Source organism: Takifugu rubripes, chromosome 4 (genome assembly GCF_901000725.2).
Source record: "Takifugu rubripes chromosome 4, fTakRub1.2, whole genome shotgun sequence".
NCBI lineage: Eukaryota > Metazoa > Chordata > Actinopteri > Tetraodontiformes > Tetraodontidae > Takifugu > Takifugu rubripes.
Window position 1 is genome coordinate 3,275,368 of NC_042288.1, and position 26,138 is coordinate 3,301,505.

General features: G+C 40.8%; 3 protein-coding genes across 8 annotated transcripts; 1 reads left to right on the forward strand and 2 right to left on the reverse strand.

The window, feature by feature from the left end:
* Window positions 1-3,500: 3,500 nt before the first annotated feature.
* On the reverse strand, window positions 3,501-5,880 carry LOC101075440 (androgen-dependent TFPI-regulating protein). The gene is made up of 6 exons (XM_011602911.2): window positions 5,111-5,880; window positions 4,912-5,031; window positions 4,741-4,842; window positions 4,171-4,286; window positions 3,724-3,875; window positions 3,501-3,642 (listed from the first exon to the last, which is right to left on the reverse strand). Exons 1-6 carry the CDS (start codon window positions 5,261-5,263, stop codon window positions 3,614-3,616), a joined length of 672 nt encoding a protein of 223 aa, XP_011601213.2. The 5' UTR covers window positions 5,264-5,880; the 3' UTR covers window positions 3,501-3,613.
* Window positions 5,881-5,968: 88 nt separating this feature from the next.
* fam83ha (family with sequence similarity 83 member Ha) lies at window positions 5,969-14,483 on the reverse strand. The gene is made up of 6 exons (XM_029834624.1): window positions 14,226-14,483; window positions 13,145-13,593; window positions 12,560-12,724; window positions 11,850-11,974; window positions 6,856-11,725; window positions 5,969-6,776 (listed from the first exon to the last, which is right to left on the reverse strand). The coding sequence occupies exons 2-6, from the start codon at window positions 13,583-13,585 to the stop codon at window positions 6,765-6,767; spliced, it is 5,613 nt and encodes a 1,870-aa protein (XP_029690484.1). The 5' UTR covers window positions 13,586-13,593; window positions 14,226-14,483; the 3' UTR covers window positions 5,969-6,764.
* A 5,976-nt stretch (window positions 14,484-20,459) lies between these two features.
* mlh1 (mutL homolog 1, colon cancer, nonpolyposis type 2 (E. coli)) lies at window positions 20,460-25,915 on the forward strand. 6 transcript variants are annotated; one of them, XM_029835030.1, is made up of 21 exons: window positions 20,460-20,724; window positions 20,799-20,891; window positions 21,190-21,306; window positions 21,513-21,603; window positions 21,713-21,811; window positions 21,881-21,954; window positions 22,037-22,109; window positions 22,196-22,287; window positions 22,360-22,402; window positions 22,532-22,620; window positions 22,719-22,831; window positions 22,911-23,004; window positions 23,083-23,236; window positions 23,312-23,628; window positions 24,483-24,616; window positions 24,730-24,838; window positions 24,925-24,988; window positions 25,057-25,221; window positions 25,323-25,415; window positions 25,492-25,602; window positions 25,692-25,915. In XM_029835030.1, the coding sequence occupies exons 3-21, from the start codon at window positions 21,200-21,202 to the stop codon at window positions 25,845-25,847; spliced, it is 2,178 nt and encodes a 725-aa protein (XP_029690890.1). In that variant the 5' UTR covers window positions 20,460-20,724; window positions 20,799-20,891; window positions 21,190-21,199; the 3' UTR covers window positions 25,848-25,915. The 6 variants fall into 6 exon arrangements, with proteins under 6 accessions (XP_029690890.1, XP_029690891.1, XP_011601203.1 ...); XM_029835031.1 differs by having other exon boundaries at window positions 20,803-20,891; XM_011602901.2 differs by lacking the exon at window positions 20,799-20,891.
* Window positions 25,916-26,138: the final 223 nt, after the last annotated feature.

Below are 26,138 nucleotides of genomic sequence, written 5' to 3' on the forward strand. Positions count from 1 at the left end.
AGTATGTACATATTTCGAAGTCCACTTATTGAAGGAAAAAAAAACAGAACCCTAAAAAGTAATGACGATTAGGTTAATGACAAACTAAGATAAAATTTGCGAAACTAATACAAAATCTGTCTTTGGTTTGTCAAAGCATTGTCAAGGTTGTTTATGTCAGAATACTAAAAATCTATCATAGTGACAATAATAAGAGGGAGAGGAGAGGAGAGGAGATGAGATGAGATGAGAGGACAGGCATAGAGCACAGAGCACAGAAACACACATAAAAATACACTATACAGCGGGTCAGCGGGGCCGGAGGTCATCATGCAGCTCCAAAGGCGGCGATACCTGTAAATGAATAGAGAAGGGGGCGGGGGGGAGCAGAAAAACTACACAAGAATCAGCATAACTAGTCTGCTTAATGAGGAGGAGGAAAGGAGAGGAGAGGAGAGGAGAGGAGAGGAGAGGAGAGGAAACCAAGACCCAGTGGGGTGACAGAGGCCTGTCAGGTGATCATGGTTCCGGACCCCGGCAGCCTTGGCCTATAACAGCATAGCTAAGATGTGACCTAATGATTAGACAACCCCCTAACTATGATAATTTGTCTGTCTATGATAGTAACTGGAACTACAGAATTAGTAACAATAAGTTTTTTCAAAGAGGTAGGTTTTAAGTCTGATCTTAAAAGTAGCGATGGAGTCAGCCTCCCGTACCTGGACAGGGAGCTGGTTGCATAGCAGGGGGGCCTGGTAGCTAAATGCTCGGCCCCCCATTCTACTCCTAGAAACTCTGGGAACCACAAGTAGACCAGCATTCTGAGAGCGGAGCGGTCTATTGGGCTGGTAAGGTATCACTAGCTCCTCCAGGTAGGATGGAGCTAGGCCTTTGAGGACCTTGTAGGTCAAAAGAAGGGTTTTAAAAATTATTCTAAATTTAACAGGCAGCCAATGAAGCGACGCCATTACAGGAGTGATGTGATCTCTTTTGTCAATACCTGTCAGAACTCTGGCTGCAGCATTTTGGATCAGCTGGAGGCTTCTTAAAGAGTTGTTTGGACACCCTGAAAATAAAGAATTACAATAGTCCAGCCTGGAAGTAACAAAAGCATGAATTAACTTTTCAGCATCATGCCGCGTCAGTAGCTTCCTAATCTTTGTGATGTTCCTCAGGTGAAAAAAGGCACTTCTAGAGACTAATTTAATGTGTGAGTTGAAGGAGAGATTTTGATCAAAAGTTACTCCTAGATTCCTCACAGAGAGACTAGATGTTAATGAGATACCATCTAGAGAGATCATGTGATCTAATCTATCCCTGAGAGGTTCAGGACCAAACACCATGACCTCAGTTTTTCCTGAGTTAATAATTTGAAGACTATCTATAGAGGTTACAGATTCTACCTCAGGTTCCCAGACGTCTGTGCACAAAAGATATTTACTTTTCATATAGTCTAGAATATTATTAGGAACTGAACCAAATGAATTTATTTAAGTAAATATATTTGTATCACTGCAGACTTTGATGTTGAAACTGCAATTTTTAAGTCAACAAAGAAAGATGTTCAAATACTTAATTTTTTACCCAAATTTTTTAAGATAAACTTTGTACTCTCTTAAATTTCCTGTGAGGCTCAATTAAAATAGTCAAAGTACCATATTATTATATTATAGTGTTTTAGTTGTGGTTGGAACTATAATACTGCTAAAATATTGTTAATACATATAATAAAGATAAAGTTGAAAGTAATTCAGCTCCAAGTGTTTCTAAAGGTCACAAACAACATAAAGCTACCATGTTTCTAATTCTTGTCTATTATTATAATTTAGCAGACTGTTGTATAACAATGCAGACATTGTGTCCCTTTTTAATGTAACAGCCTCTTCTACGCAGGCATTTGCGCATGAAAGCACCTGTATGACGATTAACATCTGTCGGAGTAGGGCTCCTAGAAAGGCTGGGTAGCCTGCAGAGCCGGTTCTTCTTCATTTCTTCCCACTTGTAAACTCTGCAGTTTGGTGAGATGTCTCGCAGCCGAAGGTAACAGCCACAAATCAGGACCTACTTTACAGGCAGAGACATGTTGTACTGGCTGAGCGTAAGGAAAATCTTCTTTATATCTTCACATTTTTGAGTTGTGCTTTAGAATCAGCTCATGTTTTAAATTTAACAAATCCTGTGAACTGAAATGACCTGAAGAAGTTAAACACATTGTTCATATTACAACATTGGATGTTCCTTTTAATCCTCTGAGATGTCCTGGAACTCATTTAATGTGTTTAAGGATAAAGCTAAATTTTACTGATCAGCATTATTTAGCGGTGAACTGACAGCAGAAGATAAAAACTGAGTGACAATAAGTAAGACTAAACATGCATCATCAGGAAGATATAGTGAAATGATCCTTTGAGCTGCTATCAGTACTTGTTTGTTGCCTGATAGTCTTCATTTTATCAAACCACATATTTCCCATCATGGTTGCTGACTGGTGTTTGATTTTCCCTTCAGATTGTTGTTGGCCTTCTCCTCATCATCATGTGCTTTTCAAAAGGACTAAGCAATGTGAGTGAGCTTGTTTTTGTATGTGCATTATGTATGATTATTTTCCTCTCGAAATATCTGTTGCATAGCGACCTCAATACTATTTAAAGACCACAGGCAATAACCCAGTGTCCAGTGTGTGTTATAAAATGTGCTTTAATTGTGTTTAAACATAACTGATGATATTTTTTAGGAACAGCTTCAAAATTCACAACCAATTGAATCATCAGCCAACTGCAAAAAGGTTAGTACCCACAGTTCATGCTTTAATTATTGAGATTGGCAGGAATTAATAATATGTTAATCTCTTAATCAGATGGATCTAAGCAAAGACGATGTGGATTTATTGGCCAAAATCCTCTCAGTTGGGTTGGTGGATGCAGACCCCAACTATCTCCATCATCTTAAAGGCTATAGAGACCTGCAAGACAGATGAGCGCCTTAAAAATGACATGGAACTAATCAACACAGAGCATTTGGTTGTAGACTTATGAGTTCAAGGTCTAGGCTGGATTGTCAGGTATCCTTATCAATACTTAAAGATTTTGTAATGAGAAACTAAAAAAACCCACAACATTATCTAAGTGGCTGCTAGCATGGTCACTAGTGCCAGTCCTGAGGGGTTCATTTTATTGTAAATTCTGACTGATATATTTATTGATATGTGAAAATGGGGGGAAAGGGGGTATGATGATAAATAACATTTGATATTAGGATGTTTAAAAAGAAGACAATTTGTCAGTGGTGCGTGCTTCATTATGTTGTGATTTATTACCAGTCGATTGCTGAGTTGTCACTTTATTATTAATGTTCAGTTACGAAGCAAAGAAAGCAGGTAACAACATACAGTGACATTTGTGTGGCAGTTGTGGCTTGAACCTACAGGTAATTAAAATAAATACCTTCGTGTTCATAACAACTTTAGCAAGTTCTCATAGGGGGGGTATGATAAAAGTCCCTGAGTACATTTAGTTTGGATTACATCAGTTATGAATTCCACTTTGAATCTGTTTTGCAGAACATTACCTTAGGAATTTCAATCTCTTTCTAAAGAGAGTTAGTTCTGGTTGAAGCAAGGATGAATCATTTTGTTTCAGCAGGCAGGTCTGTGCAGGTTATTCCCTGCAGCAAAGAAAAAAGATCAGTTTTACAGAGACATTACAGAATGACCATACGGCACTTTGCTAGTTGCCAGTTTCTTACTCCAGACGTGGTGGTTGAGTTTCTCCCCAAGCATATAGAGCAAAGTCACCACTGACATGTTGAAAATGAAGAAGCCCACCAGACCAGGTGTGCTGAAGAGGCCGAGAAGGGGATACACCCAAATCCCAGTAGACAGAAACACCCAGATTATCCTGCAAACATGTTCAGGAAGAAAAGAAACTATCTGATCGCTCCTCTATCTCTGTGATCCTGTACTGTCTTGTCTGGCTTGGGAAATATTTATCGGTTTGAAGACACCCAGCTTTCTGAATGTAATTATTTTTCTTAGATAAAATCCAATCTGCCCTGATTAAAAAGAAACACATATGGAAAGGACTGAACAAGAGTATTAACCTGCTTTGTCATGAACTGAAGAGTAAGCTTGTACTTCAAATAAAGAATCATGAATGAAATGTCTTGTCATCTGAATGTTGACTCAGCTCTTACCAGAATAAGTAAGACACGCCCACAACGGTGAGTGCCGCCAGAGCATGTTTGGTTCGTGGATACATGTGAGGCTGCATCAGTAGTTCTCCAAACAGCACAGGAAAGACAAATGTATGCTGAGGAAAAAAATCGTTAGCTTCCTCATCAGAGCAGGGCGCTGCATTACAAGATCATCTAAATCAGTGGTTCTCAACCGGTGGGTTGCAACCCCAAAATAGGCTGCAGCCCTGTTCTGGATGAGTCATAGAGCTGGTCAAACAGTACATAATATTTAGTGTGCATGTAATGTTAGACATGTCTTATTTTTATTTTTTAATTATTTTGAAAGACAGACTTCAGACATGTGCCCTAACCAGGGTAACTACCATTGGATGGCCACTCACTTTAAGGTAAAATGGCAGAGTAAATATGACCAGAGTAATTAAAATGTGGATTTTTGTTCATTGAAGATAAGAGACAGAAACCCTGAAAGTAGTGACCATAGTATGACCAATGTGGGCCCCAGAGGGAAACCCGCTGAGAACCTCTGATCTAAATCACTTTACTTTTGAAGTGGAAGGTTCACCGTACCATAGCGTGGTTTATCCAGGGGGGGAAGAAGGTGTCAATGGTGGCCGGGTAGACTAACTCTCTATCATAGGCAAAGATAGACCAGAAGAGTAGAACAACAAACTAACAAAGGGAACACAGTTACCAAGCAGCATGATTCAGGTTGGAATAACAGTTCAGAACGGTTCTGACCATGCCCACAGGAAAGACGAAGACAGAGAAGAGGAAGTCTTTACATCGTTTCAGCATGCTGTCTGGATGTGGCTGAAGGTCATTCACTGCCGCCAGTCCGAAGAACAACATTTGCAATAGCTGAAACATCAAGAAGACTTTCATAGCTGCTATATATGTATGGATTCAGTCAGCATCTTCCCATTACTACTATACTTACCAAATTCAGAAAAGTAAGGTACTTCCAAGGCCCTCCATAAACAAAAATTCCAGGTGGCAGCTTCTGTCCACCTCTGTCAGCGAGGCTCTTCACAATGTAGGCATACCAGCTAAAAGCGGCGACGTGGTAGATCTTTCGCAAGGTGGAAGTCATCTTTGTTTTCAAATGGTCAGAACTAAACACTCACTCGGAGCCCACTCCTCCAGTCGGCCCTCCAAACTTGTCAGACTTTACAGATTAGTGTAACTGTGCAGAAGCTTATCAGGACGTTTGTGTAGTAGAGGCAAAACACACAGGGCCCACTGTTTCTTATATAGTGCTGGGGTTTTTCTTTCATAACTAACCACTGGGGCATGTGACTGGGAAAAGGAGAGAGTTCTTTTGAGTTTTGTAAGCTGCCCTGGGTTGAATTACGAAATTATTATGAGTTAAATGAAGCTGAACAGTAGTTGTGTCGCATTAGGAATCTATGGTGGGTGAGCCTGACGTCAAATCTGTCTTGACATAAACTCTAAATAAAATGCACCCCTGTAAACACCTACGTGCACACAGATGCAGCTCTTGTGGGTCTTGAGCTACAGTAATTTTTTTGCTATTAAAACGAGACCTGAAGATGACACTAGTGACAAGATAATCAGGCCTTTAGATGAATAAAGGCTTGTAATGATAGGAAGAGTACACAAAATATAAATATGGTATATCTATATATATAAAAATAGCTGAAACTGTGATGTAGAAGTAAAACATACGTATATACATTAAACTGCTAATGACATAAACCTTACTCAACAACCATTTTTGTATTTTTCACAAATTACAAAAGAAAAAGGTTCTAAAGAAATGATCTAAAATATATAAAGTGTTGATTTTTTTTTATTGTGTTATACATGGGGGAAAAGTATACTGCATATTTCAGATCAGAAAATAAGGTTTTAACGAGTGTAAAATCTTGTGTTTTCACCATACAAATTTTGTAATTTTCTGGTCACAAAATCTGATTATAAAAGGAGGACTTATTTTAAAATACTAAAATTAAACAAGTAAAACAATTTGGGGTATTTGGGCCATTTGCATAAGAGTGAATCTGGAAAAAATAAATATACAGTATGACAGTATTCAGTAGCAAAAAAAGAGACACTACAGTGGTAAAACTTTTGTAAATCATAACAAAAATAAAACTAATGTATGGATACACATTTGTACATCTGTTTGACAATCAACAATGTGTTTAACATAATTACTAAAATATCGCCCAACATATGTTACAATTGTACAGATCATTTTCGATGAGCTTGTTTTGTGTGTCCTAATGAGCCACCAGCACTCGTGTATCATCTGGACAGACGTCACCGGAGAAGTGCGCTGCTAAAACATTGCACGTTACCCATGCAGTCAAATACAAACTTACTTGATCGCACACAATCTGAGTCTGTGCACTCGTCATACTTGCTAGTTCATACACAGTATAAAGTCTTTTTTTGGTTTACACGTAAATATGACATTAAAATCCACTGAGACCACCCTAGTGTCCACGCCGGTCCTCTGGCAGCAAGTCCAAAACATCTGGATACGCCTTTCGTTTGGCCTTTTCCATTTCTTATTTAGTTTTTGACATGTCATGTGCAGTTATTAATCAGCGCTATTTGAAGCCCTATCAGGAAGCCATCTGTGAATATTACAGATGCAAATTAACAGTGTATAACCGTCAACCACTTGCAATAACAATGTTATTCATGGATTCACACCTCAAATCGACTGTAAACTTTCCTCTCCTTCCTCATACTCTGAATCCTCTCCAGCAGCTTATCACGCTCCTGATTTGAGTTGGGCTGTCCTCTGACGAAAGACCTAAATGCTGTCTCTTTCCTTTTTGCATTTTTGTCGGCTTTGTCCTCTTTCTCGTCGTCTGTCACGGCAGCATCTTTGCTCACTTCGTTCCTGCTCTGGCTGTGGGCAGAGATTTGCCCCAGGAGCAGCTTGGTGTCATCTCTGAGGTTGCTGCTGGAGATCACATTGGCTGTTGACGACTGGTAGCGAGACTGGCTGGATTGTGGCAGCTTGGACTGCGGAGATGGAGGAATGACATCATCTGGTGTGACCTCCTGTGGTTCAGAGTAGTTCTTTTTCCCTACTTGGTCATTTGTTCTCTCGCTGTCAGCTGATTCCTGTGCAATACTTGAATTATTTGTGGTGTCAGTAGTTTCATCTTTTTCCTCAACTGTTTCAGGCATTTCACGGCCATGACTGACTTCAGTCTGACTGCTCTCTTTACTATTTTGAGCAGGGACTTGTGGCTCAGGGGACTGATGTTCAGAAATCACAGCTTTGGGTAGTTTGCATGTCAAATCAGACACTGGTGGCACGTTTGAGGTAGACTCAGTTGGACTATGGAGGTCTGTTGAAGGACTTTTCTTTAAGTCTGTCGAAATCTGATCTGAAAGAGACGGATTATGTGAGGGACTGTGCAACGCAGATGGTGTTTCTTTACCCTCAGGGGACAAAACTGGTTCAGCTGAATCACAAGGAGCTAAACAGGATGCTGTTTCAGAGTGAGAAAGTGGGACAGGTCCGGTCAGGTTAGCTTCAGATGAAGGCAGTGCTGATATTCGAGGATCAGTTATATCTGACTGTGAGGCATTAGTTGGTGAATCTGGACTAGCATGAGACTGTGTTTCTTCTGGGAAGTCCTCAGATTTGGGGTTTGGTGTTGATGGAAAGGTGACAGTGAACTCATTTTGATCAGTTTCTGGAGGGTTCGGGCTAGGAGGTGTGCCATCAGCTCTGACTTGTAGTGTAATCTCAAGATTTTCATATCGCTCTTCAGTTACATGTAGAAGAAGGCTATTTTCTGATTTAGGAAGAGTTTCATCCAAATGGGCAGGATCAAGGGATTCTACAGACTCTGGTGATGATGTGTGCAGCTCTGAATCTCCCGTAAATCCTTCTAGACATAGCTCAGATGGTGCATGCTCAGAGTCATCTGCTGAAGGAGTTTCAGGTGATGTCAACTGGGATGCTGAATCCTGACAAGCTGGGACAGGCTCCTGCTCTGTTTGGCCAATACATTCTTCCTCCACTGCCTGTAAAGAAGAGTTGACACTGTGCTCTGAGATTTCAGGGACGAGATTTGAGGACACAGTCTCTGTTGGAGTGCAATGGAGACTAGAGCCAACAGGTAAATGCCCTACGTCAATGTGGGAGTCTGAATCCACTGAATTAGACAAAGATCTCAGTGCTGATGTAACCATGGAAGAGATGGTGGAAGAAATTTCAGATTCAGAGTTCTCAGGTAGCAGAGGTGGTAGTGCGGCTGGTTCTGCAGAAACAAAGAGTGTAGATGCAGCAGGGTTGTTCTCCAAGGTCATCATTCCTGGATCAGTTGAACCGTGGGTTTGTTCTCTGCAGATGCTTGCACTGGGGTCATTCTCATCCTCTGCATTAGTCTGATCACTGGATTTCAAATATCGAGTGGATAGACAAGATACAGTCTCACCTGTATTCTTGGATTCGCTGTTGCGTTCCGACACTTCTGCAGGAATTCTCCCAGCTTTTCCTTTTGGATCTTGTTCCTCATTTTTGACAGACATTAATTCAGTCGGTTGTGTCATCTGAACTTTCTCTTTGGTCTTTTCAGCTTCTGCAGGCTTGGTGGGTAAAGAAGCAGCAGCAAACGTTTCTGCCATGTCTCTCGCATCACTTTGCTCTTTTTTAGCACAAATTTCAGGTTCGAGTTCCACTGTTTGTTTTGATGGAACCTTCTCTTTGCCTTTCTCAGCTTCTGCACCACGTGCAGCTCCTCCAGGGGAAGCCCTCTGTCTGGACATTTCTTCTCGACCAGAGTCCTCCTCTTTAACCAAACTGATATTTTGTAGATTAGCAGATGGTTTCACATAAACAGCCATGGTTACAAGAGCTGTCTCATCTAGTGTTTCCTTTGGAAAAGGCTCCTCTTTTTCAGTTCTAGTATCACTCTTTATTCCCACTGGTTGTGTTATTGAAACTTTCCCTTTTTTCTCTCCTGCTAGTTTGGTGGATGTTGTAGTAGCTGCCTGTTTTTCTGTAGTTTCCTCTGTAGTGAACTCCTGATTTTTAATCAAAACATTGGTTTCTGTTTTCAGTGGTTTTACTGAAACCTCTTTGCACTCATCTTTTGGAGTCTTCATGGACAGAACACTAGCAGCCATCTTTTCAGCTGGTTCATTGTGATTTATCTCAGTTGTGAGAGAAATACTAGTTTTTTCATCTGTTGGAGGCTTGTTCAGTGTCTCCTCTTTCATAGTCTCGATTGGTGTCACAGCCTCTCTAATCTTTTCTATAGGCTCATTTGGATCCAAATCCTCCTGTTTTACAGAAAAGCTGTGTTTGTCCATCGGCTGTTTAACTGAACTGTTGCCTTTGCTCTCTTTTTCTTTTGGGGTCTCGGTTGATTCGGCAGTAGCTGACATCTGATCTGTAGTTTCTCTTAAAGCAGACTCCTGTTTGGTTGGGTATTTTACTGAGTGCTTCTCACTACTCAATTTGTCTTTAGCAGTCACAGTAGAAGCTGCTTCTTCTGGACCAGACTCCTGTTTACCAGAGCTGGTATTATTCAGTTCCATTGGTTGTTTAATTGAAATTTCCTCTATAATCTTTTCATCCTCATCACTTTTTGTGCATATCCTATATGGAGTGGCAGTTTCTGTCAAGTCTTCTGGGTCAGATGTCTCTTTTTTAACAGAAGGAATGGTTTTTATTACTGTTGGTTGGTCTACCTGAATCAGCTCTTGGCTCTTCTCAGCTTTTGCAGCTTTTCGTTTAGCTGCCAACTCTTTAAAAAACATAAGACGTGCATCAGGATCATTCATATCTACATAGGTTGAAGCACTGAGCAAAGATTTTTTTGGTTTTGTGTGTTTATCAGGACACTCAGGGTTAGCGGGCTTGGACACTGATGGGGAAGAAGTTGTCTGCTCTATTTGCCCTGCATTAAGTGGTTTCAATGATTCCTCATTGTTCTCTGAAGGATCCTTGGTGTTTTCATCGTTTGATGGTGTCTGACGATCCGCTTCACTCTTTTCTGGTTTAGATGAGTCTGTGGCAGAGTCAAAAGTGGCTGATTTATTAATATAGCGGCTCCATTCAAAAGGTTCCCTCGCAGTTGTTTTCCGCTGTCCTAACAAATGAGAGATGAGAGATTGTTTTGTTGGTTCACTTTCAGTTTTTTCACTCTCTTCCTCGTTTTGCCCTGGCGTAGATTTGGCATCCTGAGCATGCTGCTGATCCAGAGAGCTAAATATAAGAGAGGATCTTAACCGAGAGCACCTCGGGATTGCTGCATTGTATTTCCTGCGGAAGGAATCCTCCCTATTAGGTAAAGAAGTTATATGTTCTTTTTGTTCAGCCTCTTCCATCCTCTCCCCTTCAGTTGTGGATGACGATTCCGAAGGTGATGGGGTTGCTTTGGTTTCTTCTACCACTGACGATGACAGGTCATCCGTCAGTTTCCTTGGCAGCTCTCGCGTAGCGGTTTTGGCATAACCAGGGATTTGACTTGCTCTGGGCATTGCAGGCACTTTGAACTCTCTGACATTGGGTATTTTAGGGGTTGAAAAATCAATGCGTGATGTTATTGGTGGTAAGACTTTAGTAGAGTCTTCAAAAGGATCCGACACATTTGGTGGTTCCAGCGGCAGACCTTCGTCTCCTTTACTATCATATGCACTTAGGTATGAACTAATTCTCCAGTCTCTCAGCCCACGTTTTACACTGGGATCCTTGCGAGCAGGGTTGGGTTCAGGGAAAAATGCCTTCTGCTCAGCAGATTTTGAGGGGGCGGGAGACTTTTGACAGGCATATGGCTGACCTGAACACAATCTTTTAGGGTAAGCTGAACTAAATGGCAAATCTACAGCTTCAGCTGACAACTTATCTGAACTCTGGTCATATTCTACATTTCTGACAGATGATAAATAGTTAAGCACAGGTTCAAAGTTATCAGGAGGTTCCATTTCATGAGCCAAAGTAGGATCTGCATGCTGGTCTGCTAACTGAAAGTCTTGGTTCCAGAACTTGTCATAGGCATTGTACTCAGATTCCTTTCCTGGTCCTAAATAAGGATGCCTGTGAAACTGTCGTCCCTGGGTTTCAGGTTCTGGCATGGACAGAAATGGGTACCTGCCTCGACCACCTTCAGCATAACTGTGACGTTTAAAAGTGGGATTTTCTGCCAAGGGCATCCTAGAAGGGCTCTGTTCGAAAGATGGATCCATGCGCATCTGCTGGGAGGGAAACCTACTGTAGATGTCTGCAGGGCTCTGCAAAATCTCTTTTCTTTTTGGCATCAGTCTCCAATCCACATCAACACGTTCATCATAAGAATGCCTTCCCCATTCTTCTGAATGAGCAAATTCCGGGGACAAAAAGTTCCTTGAGTCTTTGTAAAGTGAAGGCCTCTCACTTGGGTACTGCCTACTTTGTGTTAGGCTAAACTCTTCCATTGGCATGAACGTGTTTTCGATGATCAGTGGCTCGGACTGGGCAAACAGGATACGAAATTCTTCATCAAAGGTCGACACCAGCTGTCCGAGGAAAAGGTGAGCCATACAGCGGTGAATCTTCTCAAAGGACCACATGAAGCTGGAAAGAAACAATAAAAGTAAAGTTTACATTGTTGGGATTCTATAGAGATTGAATGTCTTTAAAAAAAGACACACACGCATAGCGTGAAATGTACATTTTCCTGGCAGTTTAATAAGCTCACCTGTAGTTTCCACTAAGCACAGCCCTGCAGTCTGTCAACAGGAAGCGGTCCATCATCTGACCTTTGAAAGATTTCCCTGAGCGGCAGTGATATGTGATGCCAGACACAGTTCTCACACGTACAAACTGAAAGACCCAAGCAAATTTCTGTTGCATTTTAACTGTAAAACAAGCTAGGTGGCAGCACTGCACAAGCCTGACCATGCACAGAATTGAGGAGACAGAAAATGGCAGAATTTCTATCAATGGAACACTTACTGTCCTCAAATATAGGAACCACATGCAGCATATGTATCAATAGGCATGGTGTTGTTTTTATTTGGCACATAATAACAAATTATAGCACAAGTGTGTATGTTTTTTTTTTTCATTTTTACAATGATAGTGCCATGTAAAATTCAGACTGCGGGGCAAACTACCGGTAGGTCTAATTTTAATCATTAGTAAATTTCTTGTTTGCTTCGTAAAATTTGGAATATAATAATATTCACATAGCTCATTTAACTAAGTGGCAGTCACATGACATTCAGAAAAAGAAAGCGCTTCTCTTAGTAAAAATCTCCTACGTCTGAATGGGAGTACTTACTGTCAAAGAATCCAAAACAACAATTAATACTTTGGCTGGAATTGGTTGCATGTTACTGGAAAAGTTGCAGAAATTGTGGCCACATAATTGGCCATGTTTTAATTAATGACGTACTGCATACTCACTTGAAAGCTCTGTAGGTTGACCCTGCAGTTGGATACCATGTTGACGAAGTGATGTGTGTTCTGCTCATCTAGAAGGATGTAGACGGCAACATTCCTCATGGCAGCAGTGAGAATATCATGAAGAATGTCAACATCGGTAAACATGTCCATCACTATAGCGATCACCTGTGGAAAGCATGAAACACAGATGAGAAGTATAAAAACAAGCCCTGTCAAACCTGGGGAGACACAATAAACTCTAACGTTAATTACTTCCCAGTACTTCTGGGGCCAGCCGGAGCCTATCCCAGCTAGTGGGTACACCCATAAACTAGTTGCCAGCTCACTTATGATAGCATTTGGGGGTTCAACACCTTGCTCAAGTGTATTTAGCAGTGCTCTGCAGGTGCCTGCTCCCAAGTTTTGTCTGCATTGGGACTAGGAATGAGAAACCTCTGCTTCTCAGCCCAGTCTCCTACAGACAGAGCTAGCATCGCCACCTTTAGTTAGTAGTGAAGTCAAACATATTTCATTTTCAGACTGAGATTTCAACCATGCCCTGCATTTGTCAACAGTAATGCTTGCTTTCCATTTCAAAGGATCTACCTGCTGAGCATTCTTGATAAGGCGTCGGGCCTGCTCTTTGATGCTCGGCATGTCAGGCTCGGGTGGGTTGACCAGAGTGGTGATCTCTGTCGGCCCAATGAAGCTGTGCAGCTGAGGCCAACCAAGGTCCAAACCCGGAGCATCCAGGTCGGAGTGAATGGGCCAGTAAGTGTCAGAAGAACCATCCCCGTTAGTCTCCACGTATCGTTGTTCATTGCCGATCTCCTGAGGGAGCTGTACAGACTCCTGAATATACTGAATCTCTGGCGGGGACAGGAAGTCCACCACATCTGCTTTCTGGAGAAAATGATAGTAACCCTCCAAATCGTCCTCGATCAGCGCATCAATAGCCAAGCGGTACTCTTCCCGATAGTGAGGAGGGAGGTAGTTCGGGTTTAGGGGGTTATCCCCAGCAGAGGAACACTGAGAGTGACGTGCCATTCTGTTGTCTAGAGAGGGCAAAAGGACACACTGATATGAGATGACTGTACATTGTGAAGCAAGAACACTCACTGGCTGTCAGTGACTTACATCAAACATAAGTTCAGACATGTTGTATTCGAGTTTAATAATGGACATGTTCAAACAAACAAAAATAATTCTGCATCCAGGCAACATACATACAAAGATTCTGAAGTTTGTGTGAGGTTAGTAGTGTTTATAACAATGAATGAGGAGAGATAATAGATTAAAACCGATGATGGGTGTGGCTTTACCCTCTGCCCAAAAGTCTCCATTTACAAGTTCACAAGGACTTTTACAAGGACTGAAATATAGGAAGTAGGGAGACAAACCTATCGCACATTCATTTAAATGGTTAAAAACAACCCAAAACCAAACAAACCTCAAACAAAACAAAGAATTACGCGGAATCGAACTACCAACCTGACTCGTCGTCCTCGTAAAAGGCTTCGAGTCAAATCCAGACTAATGTTTTATGCAAATAACGCACCATAATGCCGGAAAAGAGCGGAGAAAGGCTTCGGCGAACATATGTTACATCGAAAGTAAAACTTTGTAAAAAATATATAAAAATTAAAAAAAAAAGTGGCAGAGGAGCGAGTCTGTCCAGGGAACTTACACGTCAGGCCGCCTGTCCGTCGTTAATGTTTAAACCAGTCATGTTGGTCTCTTCACCGTGTTTTCCTCCCTCTGTCTTTAGTCCAGGTCGGTCTTGTCGAAGGTTTTTTCTTCCATTTCTTTTTTCCCCCTCGTCGGCACCCAGCTAAACCAGTTTAATGTCATGCTTGAGGCATGTTGTGTAGAATGTTGGACGCAGCGCAGAGAAGCGAGGCAGCAGACGGAGCTGCTAGGCTGTGTTGGCCCCGCCTCTGACACCTCCGGGCCCCTAGAGATAAAGCCTGACTCCCAACAAACAAGATCAGATAAAACACAGCTTAACAATCAAACATCTACGCATTAATAGATTTATTGAGAACTAGAAGCTTTAAAACTGTCCAGCAGCAATAGTTTCTGACCTTTTTTTTATTGTTAAGTTTTTATTTGGGTGGTATTCAATTCAAAATGCCATTTAATTTATTGTCATTTGACTGGAAGAACATATTATGACTCCAGTGTGCTTCAGGAAAAAAGAAAGACCTAATAAACACTCCTACAATTTGAACTGGTATTTCAATGTAATTAAAGCTTTCTTCAAATGTGATATTATAGTCTCTTCCAGTCAATCAACAACCATAAATCCAATGCCATTTTGAATGTATATCTATAAACCTTGGTCAGGGTGTATTTTTCCAACATGCCAATGATGCTACCGAAGAACAAATGGAATGGAAGGGAAAACTATAAGGCTTTAAAAAAAGGTTTAAGTTTAAAGTGGGCCCAGAAGGGCTGTTTAAGACTTCATTATTTAGTCATAGTGTTTATTATTACTGTTTAGGTTTTTTTTATATCCTGACCTCCAAGCAACTGTGCTCCTCATGTTCAGTTAAAAACACAGTTTAACAAGTTAAACTTTGTGTTTGTATACAGTGATGAGTTTTACCAACAGAATTAATTATTAAACATGACATGGCACATGTGTGCGTGCGTGTGTGTACACACGTGTATGCGTGTCTGCATGCACGTCTCAGTGTAATTCTTAATTTTTCTAATCAACAAACTTCATTCACCTGGATGAACAATTTTGTTTAAAGTCAAATGGTCCTGCAAGGGGGACAACATATTTATACCTATTTATGTATTTTTGCATACTTATAATTATAGTCATATTTGTTGGACACTGATTAAAAGAAAAACAAGAAATAATTATATATTTAAAGGGGCCCGCCAATAATAATAATAATAATAATAATATTTTTGGACTCATATTCTACCCAATCTGTATCGGATTTCTCAACAAGTTTACAAACAAACAAACAAACAAACAAATAAACATCACATTTCAGGGGGGCTTCAGCCTAACATAAAATAGGCCTAGTGACACCACTGCCAGCTTCTCCATGGCACTGACTGGGCAAACAATAATAGAATAATTGATATTTGCAATAATAATGATAAATGAAAAGTCCTTTAGATGGAGGTTATAAGGAAACCAAGCTCACACTCCTTTTTATATTGTAAAAAAGGCTTACTGCCATCATTTAGTGAGGGTGGATATTAAAACAGCGAGAAATAGAGAAATAACAAGCTTGTTAAATAGTTTTCTTCTGCCAGTGACATTTTGGTTCTCTTTTCAATGATCACCATTAAAGGGCTCAAAGTGATGACCTCAGCAAACTGGAGGTGCTGTGTGTGTGGTTCAGAAAAGGAAGGGCATTGGTTGCCATGGTTTTGGTGACACATGTTTTGACAAACCTTAATAGGAGAGAGAGAGAGAAAGAGAGCAGCCTAAAATACCCATGAAATCACTCTTACCTACAGGAAGTGATGCAACGCAGCAGCTCAAGTGAAGACTTGAAGACAGTCCCTCATTGTTCCTAAGGAACCACCCAGTGTACACAGCACTCATGTACACTAGGTGTTAACATGAAAACAAGTGCCCGGTAATGTTACATTTGCTACAGTGCATGACACAACGGGGTTGGTGTTCGCCAAAGCTTGTTGGAATCTCTCTGTAAATCTCTGTTAAAAAAACACAGTGTACCTGTGACTGTGGCAGCTTGATTATGAAACAGCGAGAGGTAGAACGCTCCTGTTCATTCATCTGCAGAAATGAATCAGAGTATAACCAACTAGATTTATTTGATAATAAAAAAAATCACTCATTACCACTAAGATTTGGATATGACTCCAGTAACAACAGACTCGGTGGCTCTACCATCGAGTCTCACCAGCACCTGTCCAGGTTGGATAGTTTTAATATTTTTCTCAGGTTTGTTCAATGGCGATACAGTAAATTTTCTGAGACACTGATAATTATGTCCACAGGGAAGCGAAAGCAAAAGGTTAGAACTTGCAGCTCAAATGAGTGTAGGTGTAACCTGGGGCCAAATACCAGGGATTGAAAAGTTCCTGTTGAATCACTCCTGGCCTCTTTGTCAGCAATTACAGTACCAGCATCAGATTGCAACATAATGCATAAACACATTTTCATTTCATAACAAGAGATGGACATTTGAGCATCTGCAGGACTTCAAAGCGGTTCCTAAACATAAAATTATTTAAACATTAACCTAAACCTAAGGGTGGGTAGTACTGTTATACTTTATAGACCATTCTTGGACGCTCCTTACAACTCAAACAAAAGTAATTTACTATGATGCACATATTACCATTTGTAGGATGGATTGCACATGAGCAGTCTGGGGCCACTGATTAACATGGCTGCAACATAAAAATGCATATTTTCAGGTTATCATTTAGCTCAGATGTGAATATTAAACTCTCTGTCAATGCTTTGAGAATACATTTGCTGTGTGTTTTAGTTTAATTACACAGGAAAGGATGTGTCCATCTTCTGAATCACTGACGGTGCTGATGTACCGACAGGGAGCGAGAAGGAGGAGGAAGCGGATGGAAAAACAATGGAAAAGGGAAAAGCTGCAGAATCCATATCTAGACCTACATGTTTGCCTGAGCAAACAGGAAGCCTCCGCAGTTCTCAGGGAGATGAGATTATGTTGGTCTACAGGGACAATGAAGGAGAAATCGGGAGCATGATGAATTCCCCATGATAGCATCATTAATTACACAATTGTAAACCATATGTACTTTATCAAAATTATCTAATTAATGGATCAGGCCAAGGCAGAGGTGTTTTAGAATAAGCTCTGTAGCAGTTTCCTGCCAGAAAAGAAGAGATTTTGAGAGCAACTGCCCTGATTATGAGTAGCCGACAATCTCCTCTGTATCGGTCATTTGATGAGGCCATTACATTCCACAGATGACTTTATCTTCACAACAATTAGAGTCGCTACACATACTCTGCACCTTTCAGCGGTAGAGATGGGGTAAAATGGCATCAGGCCTTTTCGCTAAATGCATCAAACTCACCCCGATGTTAGGAGATAAATAAATGCTAAAATGGTCAAGATCTATCTTCAGCAATGAGACACATGAAGATGTTCTGCTCTTTCCACTTGGGTGAAAGTGACAGTGCATTTGTTCATTTGATAGCTACATACTCAATAAACTCAAGATTGTGAAAAATGAAGTGGTAATAGTGACTCAGAGTTCATTCTGATAGACTTCTACTTCTACTGAAAAGCTTGCGAGTGTGGAATGTGTCCTGGTTGGGTTTAATGATAGTGTTTAAGGTAGTGTTTGCTGGCAACATCAAGACTGCAGCTCTTAGGAACGACTAACCTTGTTGCTCACAATGGGTGCTTAGGAGCAAAGAATGCGTTGGAATCTGATAGGCATCTGTCATTTGGCTTCTTGGAAAATGTTATTATTTATACAGTGTTATTGTGTGAAACTTGTATGTGTGTCAGCAGCATGTACATGTCATGACTCACTTGAGAGGCAGCACAAAAAGGTGCAGAGAGAAACTACTGCAGAGAGAAACAGTAAAGGAAAAATGAAACCTCTCTGCTATGTTAGGTACACAAGGACCTGACCCCACCCAGAAACTTTGTTGAACACTTTTTACATTTTTTTTTCAACAGTAAATATTCAAAAATTGCGGAGTAGGTGTTTACAGGCACACAGTTGGCCTTTATGTTGATGTAGTCTTCATTTTCATGTATTTCACTTCTATGAAGCTACATCCTGAAGCACATTCTGACACCACAACATATACGGTACTGGAACATCCTGCACTGACTCAGATATTTGCTTCAGGATAGACATCATATCCTCCAAACAGACCTGAAATCCATTGACAACACAATGGCTAGTAGTTTCCATTGGATTAAAAGGGAAATGAACTAATCACCTAACGAATGAGCACACTGTCGTTTTGCTTAAACCATGTTGCTCAGCTGCAGACAGAGCACCTTTCAGGTTGTGTTCTTTGCCTTTGACTGTGGTCAACTAATTTGTGGCACAGACATGTTGGTGAAATCCCAGCAGAAAGATGCCAACTACACTGGGCCATTTTATGTCCTGCTTTACTTTAAAAAGTCAATAGGTTGCATGGAAATAGTTCAACAGCTCCAATCATTCTGTTCAAGCTAGTACACAAATGTCTATTTAGTGACACTTATTTATAATCCAGGTTATGGGGCATTCAAACCCATTGCTGAAAACATGTCTGATGGTATATACCAAGCTGGCTCTGCTCCAACTTCATTCTGTTCCAGATTCTACAGATACAGACATTGTAAAACTGTCATAAGCATTCTGAAGGGCAGTTAGCACAGAGTTATGACAGAACCTTGGACTCTGGGCTGTAGAATCAAATAAAATTAAAGCTAAAAGCTTACCCCAGATAAAATGTTCAATTTTAAGTCTGTGCTAGTATTTGAGGATAATTTGCTCCTTGGATGGCTGTCATTACACCAAAGCCTCTGCAAGTTCAGGTTGGACTGCATTGAGGAGCCTGGTCTTGACATCTGAACAGCGCCACTCCCCGGATGGCCTACATGAAACATTTTATTCCGTTTAGATCATCATGTCTAAAGCCAAAACTTTGCCCTGCAGCAAAGATAATCATGGTACTGACTAACAAATATGGTTCTTGACATTTCACCATAACTTATTGAATAAAGGTTTGGTATTTTGGATATATTGATAATCTGCAGCACTGGTGTCAGAAAATAATCAAAATTCCCAAAAAGTTCCATTAAGGTAAATATGGCTGGTTATGTGTTGAGAATCTCTCCTAAACCACTGGCATCAACTGGGAACCTGTGCAACTCCAGGTAAGCAGGTTATCATCAGGAAGAATATTCAATGAGTGTGTTCGCTGAGCTTTAGCAATCTACCGTAATCAAAAGACTGCATTACAACAAGCCACAACACTGAATGCCAGCACAATTACATAGCATATATTAAATGCCTAGCAATGATTGACCCACAAACTATTTTTTTTTCATATCCTTTCTACATTATACTGTATACTATAATACAGTATGTATTCGGCTACACAAGAAGCTTTGGGGACTTTGGGACTTGTGCTTTTACTTATAGGTGTTAGTTTACTTGTATGGCAAAATAAGGGAACTATGTCATAGATGCGTTGCACTGGATGAATATAAGACTATTCCAAATTAAGAAGCAGTGTAGATATTTTTCATGAATCTATGAAGAGAACTAGATACAGGAAACACACCAATTTTGAAGTAAAAAATTAAAAAAAAAATCAATAATACAACTCTGGATTTTGTGACTCAGATTTTGAGACTTTAGAACATATGTGTTTTAGTTTTGAGAAGCATTTTAAGACTGGATTTTGAATAGGACATTCAGCCGCCCAAGCTGGACTACCGGTACAAATATATGGAGTTATAATACAAAACAAAAAACAGGAAACTATGTGTAGCGCCTTAATTATAGTTGCCAAAATATTTATCCACACGCAAAGATTTATGAAGTGTCACCACCTGTGTTTAGTCTATATGAACGAGATAAGAAACTTTTATAAACCACTAAAATGTGTTAAATGTTAAATGTGTTAACGCCTTGAGTGTTTATGACAATCTTTTAGTTATTTTATTGACTACTTGATATATATGCTAAGTATTGTTGTTCTATGCATATGTGATGAAACACAGTCTAGAAACATAGCATTTATTATTTGAGTCTTAAGTGTAGAATAATAAAGTTTGAACGAAAAAAGAATCCGTAACTGCCGTAAAATGCCTCGCTAGGCTGCGAATGCGGAAGTGGCTTTGCACATGCGCAGTAAATAAGTACTAACCGCAATTTCTTTTTCATAATCAAGTTTTTTTCCCTGCCGATTAATAAATATAAAAAAAGTCTCAGGTCATTAATGATTTATTATGAATTGGTCATTAGAGTCATGCGTAGCTTCTCGCGTGCTGCCGCAAAGGAAGATGGGATATATCGGATGTAGGGCGTCATTTGCCCACTCACAATGCATCGTAGGAGAAATTGGGCGCAATAAATAGGGTATGGCGTCCTAACACCTCTGCAAAATTGCGTACACACTATTCTTGCACTATTTAGGATATAGGAGTGGTTTCGGACACAGCTGTAGTGACACGTTACTTTCACAGGTTAGTAACTTTAATAGAAATGAATGAAGGCTCCGCTCCGGTTCTCTGATAGATCCATGATATTTTCCGGCTAGCTAGAGCGATCTGTTTACCAACGAAGAAGAATACGTCACAGCAAGACGCGCCCACCCGGTCTCCCCGCGCAGTTTTAGCAAAGACTGTGTATGGTAAATAAGATGAGTTACCAGACTACAATACATTTGAGTGGACCGTTATTGTTGGTTTTTAATTGAGTTTTCAGACATTACAAAGGCTGTCTTATTTATGCACCCAGTTGATTTATTTGGTCTGTAACGTCATTCACTCTAATCGAGTGCGACTATTCTGTGACGAGCATATCACTGCTCCTATGTGGGCTCTTGTTCCGGCCTGGATAGGGATACGCTACTTTATAATAAAGCCCTACCTGATATATTTATTTATGTTATAACTCGTTGTTTAACTTCTCTTACATGACGTGTGCAGCGCTGCGAACATGGCAGGCGTTATCCGGAGGCTCGACGAGACTGTTGTCAACCGAATCGCCGCTGGTGAAGTTATCCAACGTCCTGCTAATGCCGTCAAAGAACTGATAGAGAACTGGTAACCAACTAACTAGCTGGCTATGTGGTAAAATTAATACTGCTACCAAAATATACGTGTGGGAAAGGCTACAAGCCACATTTTTTTTACACCGTGATAAGCCGCTTTTTAACATCTGTTTCCTAGTAGATGTGATGCAACAGACTTCTTGGGATACAGCTGTTAATGCTATTCAGACACCCCTGATGTGTTGTGAATCATTGCAGTCTGGATGCCAAGTCCACCAACATCCAGGTGACAGTGAAAGATGGCGGACTGAAGGTTCTACAGATTCAGGATAACGGCACTGGCATTAGGGTGGGTGACAAGTGACGGCGCTATGCTGCATAATTTCTTTATAATTAAATGAAGGTCTGCAGTAAATTCTGCAGCTTTCTATGATCTGACTGTTTTCTTTTGGAAGCAGAGGGAAGATATGGAAATAATCTGTGAAAGGTTCACCACCAGCAAACTGCAGACCTTTGAGGACCTCTCAGCTATTGCAACCTATGGATTTAGAGGAGAGGTGAGTTTCTCTTTCAAAAATCAGCAACCTAAAGTTTTGCTCCTTGACTCATCCCATCCCTGTTTGCAGGCCCTTGCTAGTATAAGTCATGTTGCGCATGTGACCATTACAACAAAAACAGCTGATGCCAAATGTGCCTACAGGTACACTGTCATCTGAACTAGCTTCTCATGATTTCTTTTGGAAGGGTTCTTGTGATGTAATGATGATGTTATGATGATGCAGGGCCAGCTACACCGATGGAAAACTGAAAGGACCACCCAAACCTTGTGCTGGCAATCAGGGAACTCAGATTCTTGTGAGTGTGAAGATCGGGGAGTGCAATTACAGAACCAGATTATTGATGTTCTGGCACTTTCATCAATCTGTCTTCTCTGGATACAGGTGGAGGATCTTTTCTATAATGTGTCCACAAGGAGAAAAGCTTTAAAAAGCCCCACTGATGAGTACTCGAGGATTGTAGATGTTGTCAGTAGGTATGTTGTGGAACAGTTTTGACCAAAACTAAATGTTTATCTGTATTCATTTGTTCACATGTCACTGTGCAGGTATGCCATCCATAACTCAGGAAAGAGTTTTTCTGTCAAAAAGGTGAGCCGTAAGTATTTTGTGAAAAGTTTCTTGAGGTCAAAAGTCTGAAGTAAATCATTTAACACTTTATTAAATGTGTAATGGCAAAATGTGTACTTAAGATCCAATTTTATTATATACTCTTTCCAGCAAGGAGAGACTGTAGCAGATGTGAGGACCTTAGCCAATGCATCTGTGGTGGATAATATCCGAGGAGTTTTCGGCAATGCTGTCAGCAGGTATTAAGCTTGTAAAGAAAAAATACAACTTTAAAAGTTCTCTGCTTTTTTTTTTTTTTAACTCTTCTTGCTTGACTGACCGTGTGGCACGTTCCTAGGGAGCTGATTGAAGTTGCCTGTGAGGATCAGAAGCTCGCCTTCAAGATGAAAGGCTACGTCTCTAATGCAAATTATTCAGTGAAGAAATGCATCCTTATCCTCTTCATTAACCGTACGTATCGCTGGAGAGCCTCCGGGCTGCTGAAGATGAAGAATTATTGTCGCTAAACGGAGATTGTTTAATGTGTTAGATCGTCTGGTGGAGTCGAGCATGTTAAAGAAAGCCATCGAAAACGTTTACGGCGCCTATCTTCCCAAGAACACGCACCCCTTTCTTTACCTCAGGTACTCAGCTTTGTATGCTTTTACTTTGTTGTGCCTTAATTCCGCCCTGTATTAACTGCTATGTTCTCATCACCCCAGTTTACAGATCGCTCCTCAGAATATAGATGTCAATGTCCATCCCACAAAGCACGAGGTCCACTTTTTGCATGAAGACAGTGTCATTGAGAGTGTTCAGAAACACATCGAGAGCAAACTTCTTGGCTCCAATTCATCCCGTACCTACTTCACTCAGGTATTGCAGAACAGCGTGACAATCCATTTAGATGTGTTGTCATCATTGGAGGTGATTGGTTGGATGTTTGTACAGACATTGCTCCCAGGGCTATCGGTCTCAGGTGCCAGTGAAGTTAAGCCTTCCATCGTGGCATTGGAGTCCGCTGAGCGAGTCTACGCGCATCAGATGGTGAGGACGGACTGTCGCGCGCAGAAGCTGGATGCTTTCCTCCAGCCAAAAGAAAAGCAGCTTCCTGAACCAGCCGGGCCAAGCTGCACAGAGGCTGCGGTTGATCCCGCCAAGTCTGACAGAGCTGACTTTGATGAAATGGACACTGCTGATCTGTTAGAGGCTGTTGATGAACAGGGGGGAGAGGTAGTAATGGATGTCAAAGACAGTAGTGCACAAAGGTAAGTCATCCTTGTTTAGGATTGTAGGTCCTGCTATGAAGAGTAGATCTTGTTGATATACCTTCATTTTTAATACAAAATTGACTTTATTATGCAGTTATGTCTATTTAAAATTATGTTAAATATATTGCCAAACCACCAGGAAAATAAAGAAACATTTAAGTTTAGAAGTTTTTTAAATTTTATTTAAAGATGTTATGAAAATGTGAATATCTTCAGGTTTATATGTTTGAGTTACGACCAAATCTATGCTGTCTTTTACCGTGAACAGATTTTACTATTGTTCAGCAGCAGATGACTTGGAAGAATCATTTGCTGCATCCTGATGGAAAATGTCATCACTATGGCCAGTTGCCGTTGAATCTTGTCGATCTCATTGATCGCTGCTGAACATGCACTAGAGCTGCAAAATTAGTTGGATTAATACATGAATATTGGCTCATTTACTGAATGAATTGCCAGTTCAACATTGCAATTCAGAACACCATGTAACTAAGACTGCTTTCATTTTATTTTCTTAAAATTTTATTTTATTGTTTTGATTTATGTCAGAGTTTAAATGCCCAACTAGCAGCATAGTTCAAGCATACTCACTGAACAGGGGTTTTGTAATAGAATAAGTCTTTGTAGTAAAGATTTTAATGAATAGATTCAATGTGTACAGCTAGCACGGGAGAATGTCACATTCATTTGATGTTCAGGTTTAAATGATTTTCTGTTGAGTTTTTTTCAAAGATTTTCATTAAATTCTGGAACTCTTCTGCCCTCGTGTGACTAAAAAGGCTAATGCATGCAGTCAAACTATGGCGTATCCAGCTTTCAGTATGTCTAAGGTTGTCTTTTTTGTGAGACAGAAAACGACCCCGGAATGAGCAGAACAAGGACGAGGATGAGGCGCTCACAGCTGCAGCCACACCCAAAAGACGAGTTATAAAACTGACCAGTATTAAAGAGCTCAGAGCTGAGATGTGCGAGAACACGCACACAGGTTATTCAAATGCATGCTTTTTTAAAAACAAAATTCCCCACTGTTGAGCAAAGCACAAGATGCTTTGATATATGAACAGTTTTTTTTCATGCTCATCAACATCTTTTCTCTAGGGCTTCAGGAAATGCTGCAGAACCACTCATTTGTGGGTTGCATCAACCTCCAGTGGGCTCTGATCCAACATCGCACTAAACTGTACCTGCTTAACACCACCAATCTCAGGTCAGAGCAACAAGAGGAAAACTATAGCTCAGTATACTATACTATAGCTCTTTTATTTCCCCTGTGACTCTTTGTGTCCATCGCAGCCAGGAGCTTTTCTACCAAATATTGATCTACGACTTTGGAAACTTTGGCGTTCTGAGACTCTCTGTAAGTGGCACCTCGCGAATAAAATTAAATGTGTGGATTGAAGTTTATGGTGGGTCAACTGTATTCAGGAACCTGCTCCGCTTTATGATCTGGCCATGCTGGCTCTGGACTCCGAAGGCAGTGGCTGGACAGAAGAAGATGGGCCTAAAGAAGGTCTGGCCCAGTATATAGTGGATTTCCTGAAGAGGAAAGCAGAGCTGCTGGGTGACTACTTCTCCGTGGAGATTGACCAGGTTGGAGTCCATCTGTGGGATCTAAGTAAACCTCCAAAATTATTCTTGAAGTTAACTTTCACTGCTGGTGTGTGTCCCCCCGCCTCCATTGTTGGTTGTAGGAAGGAAACCTAACAGGATTGCCATTACTGCTTGACAAGTACACCCCCATCATGGAGGGTCTCCCAATGTTTATCCTGCGCCTGGCCACTGAGGTAATTCTGGTCATTTGATGGATAATTTAGATTATTAAAAACTTGCTGGAAACTTGTACTCCCTGGTGTTGTGCAGGTGAACTGGGACAATGAAAAGGAGTGCTTCAGAGACTTCAGCAGGGAGTGCAGCATGTTCTACTCCATCAGGAAAGAATTCATCCTGGACGGGGAGCCAGGAGAGGAGCAGGTATGCAGCAGTAACAGACCTGTCTGTGTGACCTCTTTAGTGGGACACAGCAGCGAGGTGACCGTTGTGACACACGGTGCTTGTTTTAGGAGACTGAGGTGACCTCATGGCGGTGGAAAGTTGAACACGTCATCTTTAAGGCTTTCCGGATGCTCTTCAGTCCTCCAAAGAAGTTTAGCGAGGACGGAACTGTGTTGCAGATCGCCAACCTCCCTGATCTTTATAAAGTGTTTGAGAGGTGTTGAGCAAATTCTACATTTTTGTACTTGTACATACTTTTACACTGTAAATAAATAGTTTGTATCCAACCGCTCCAGATGTGATATTTTTAAGGGCTCTGTCAGAGAAAATCCTCGGTTAGTCTTTTAAAAAGTGCCAAGATGTCACATGGTTTTAGAAGCGGAACGTTCAAGACACATGCCAGGAAAAACTAGATCATAATTCCAAAACTCTGCATAAAATGTGCCAAGACACATTAAACTTCGTCAATGTTTCCAAATACTTTTGCGCAAAATCTGAACCACCTGTATCAACCT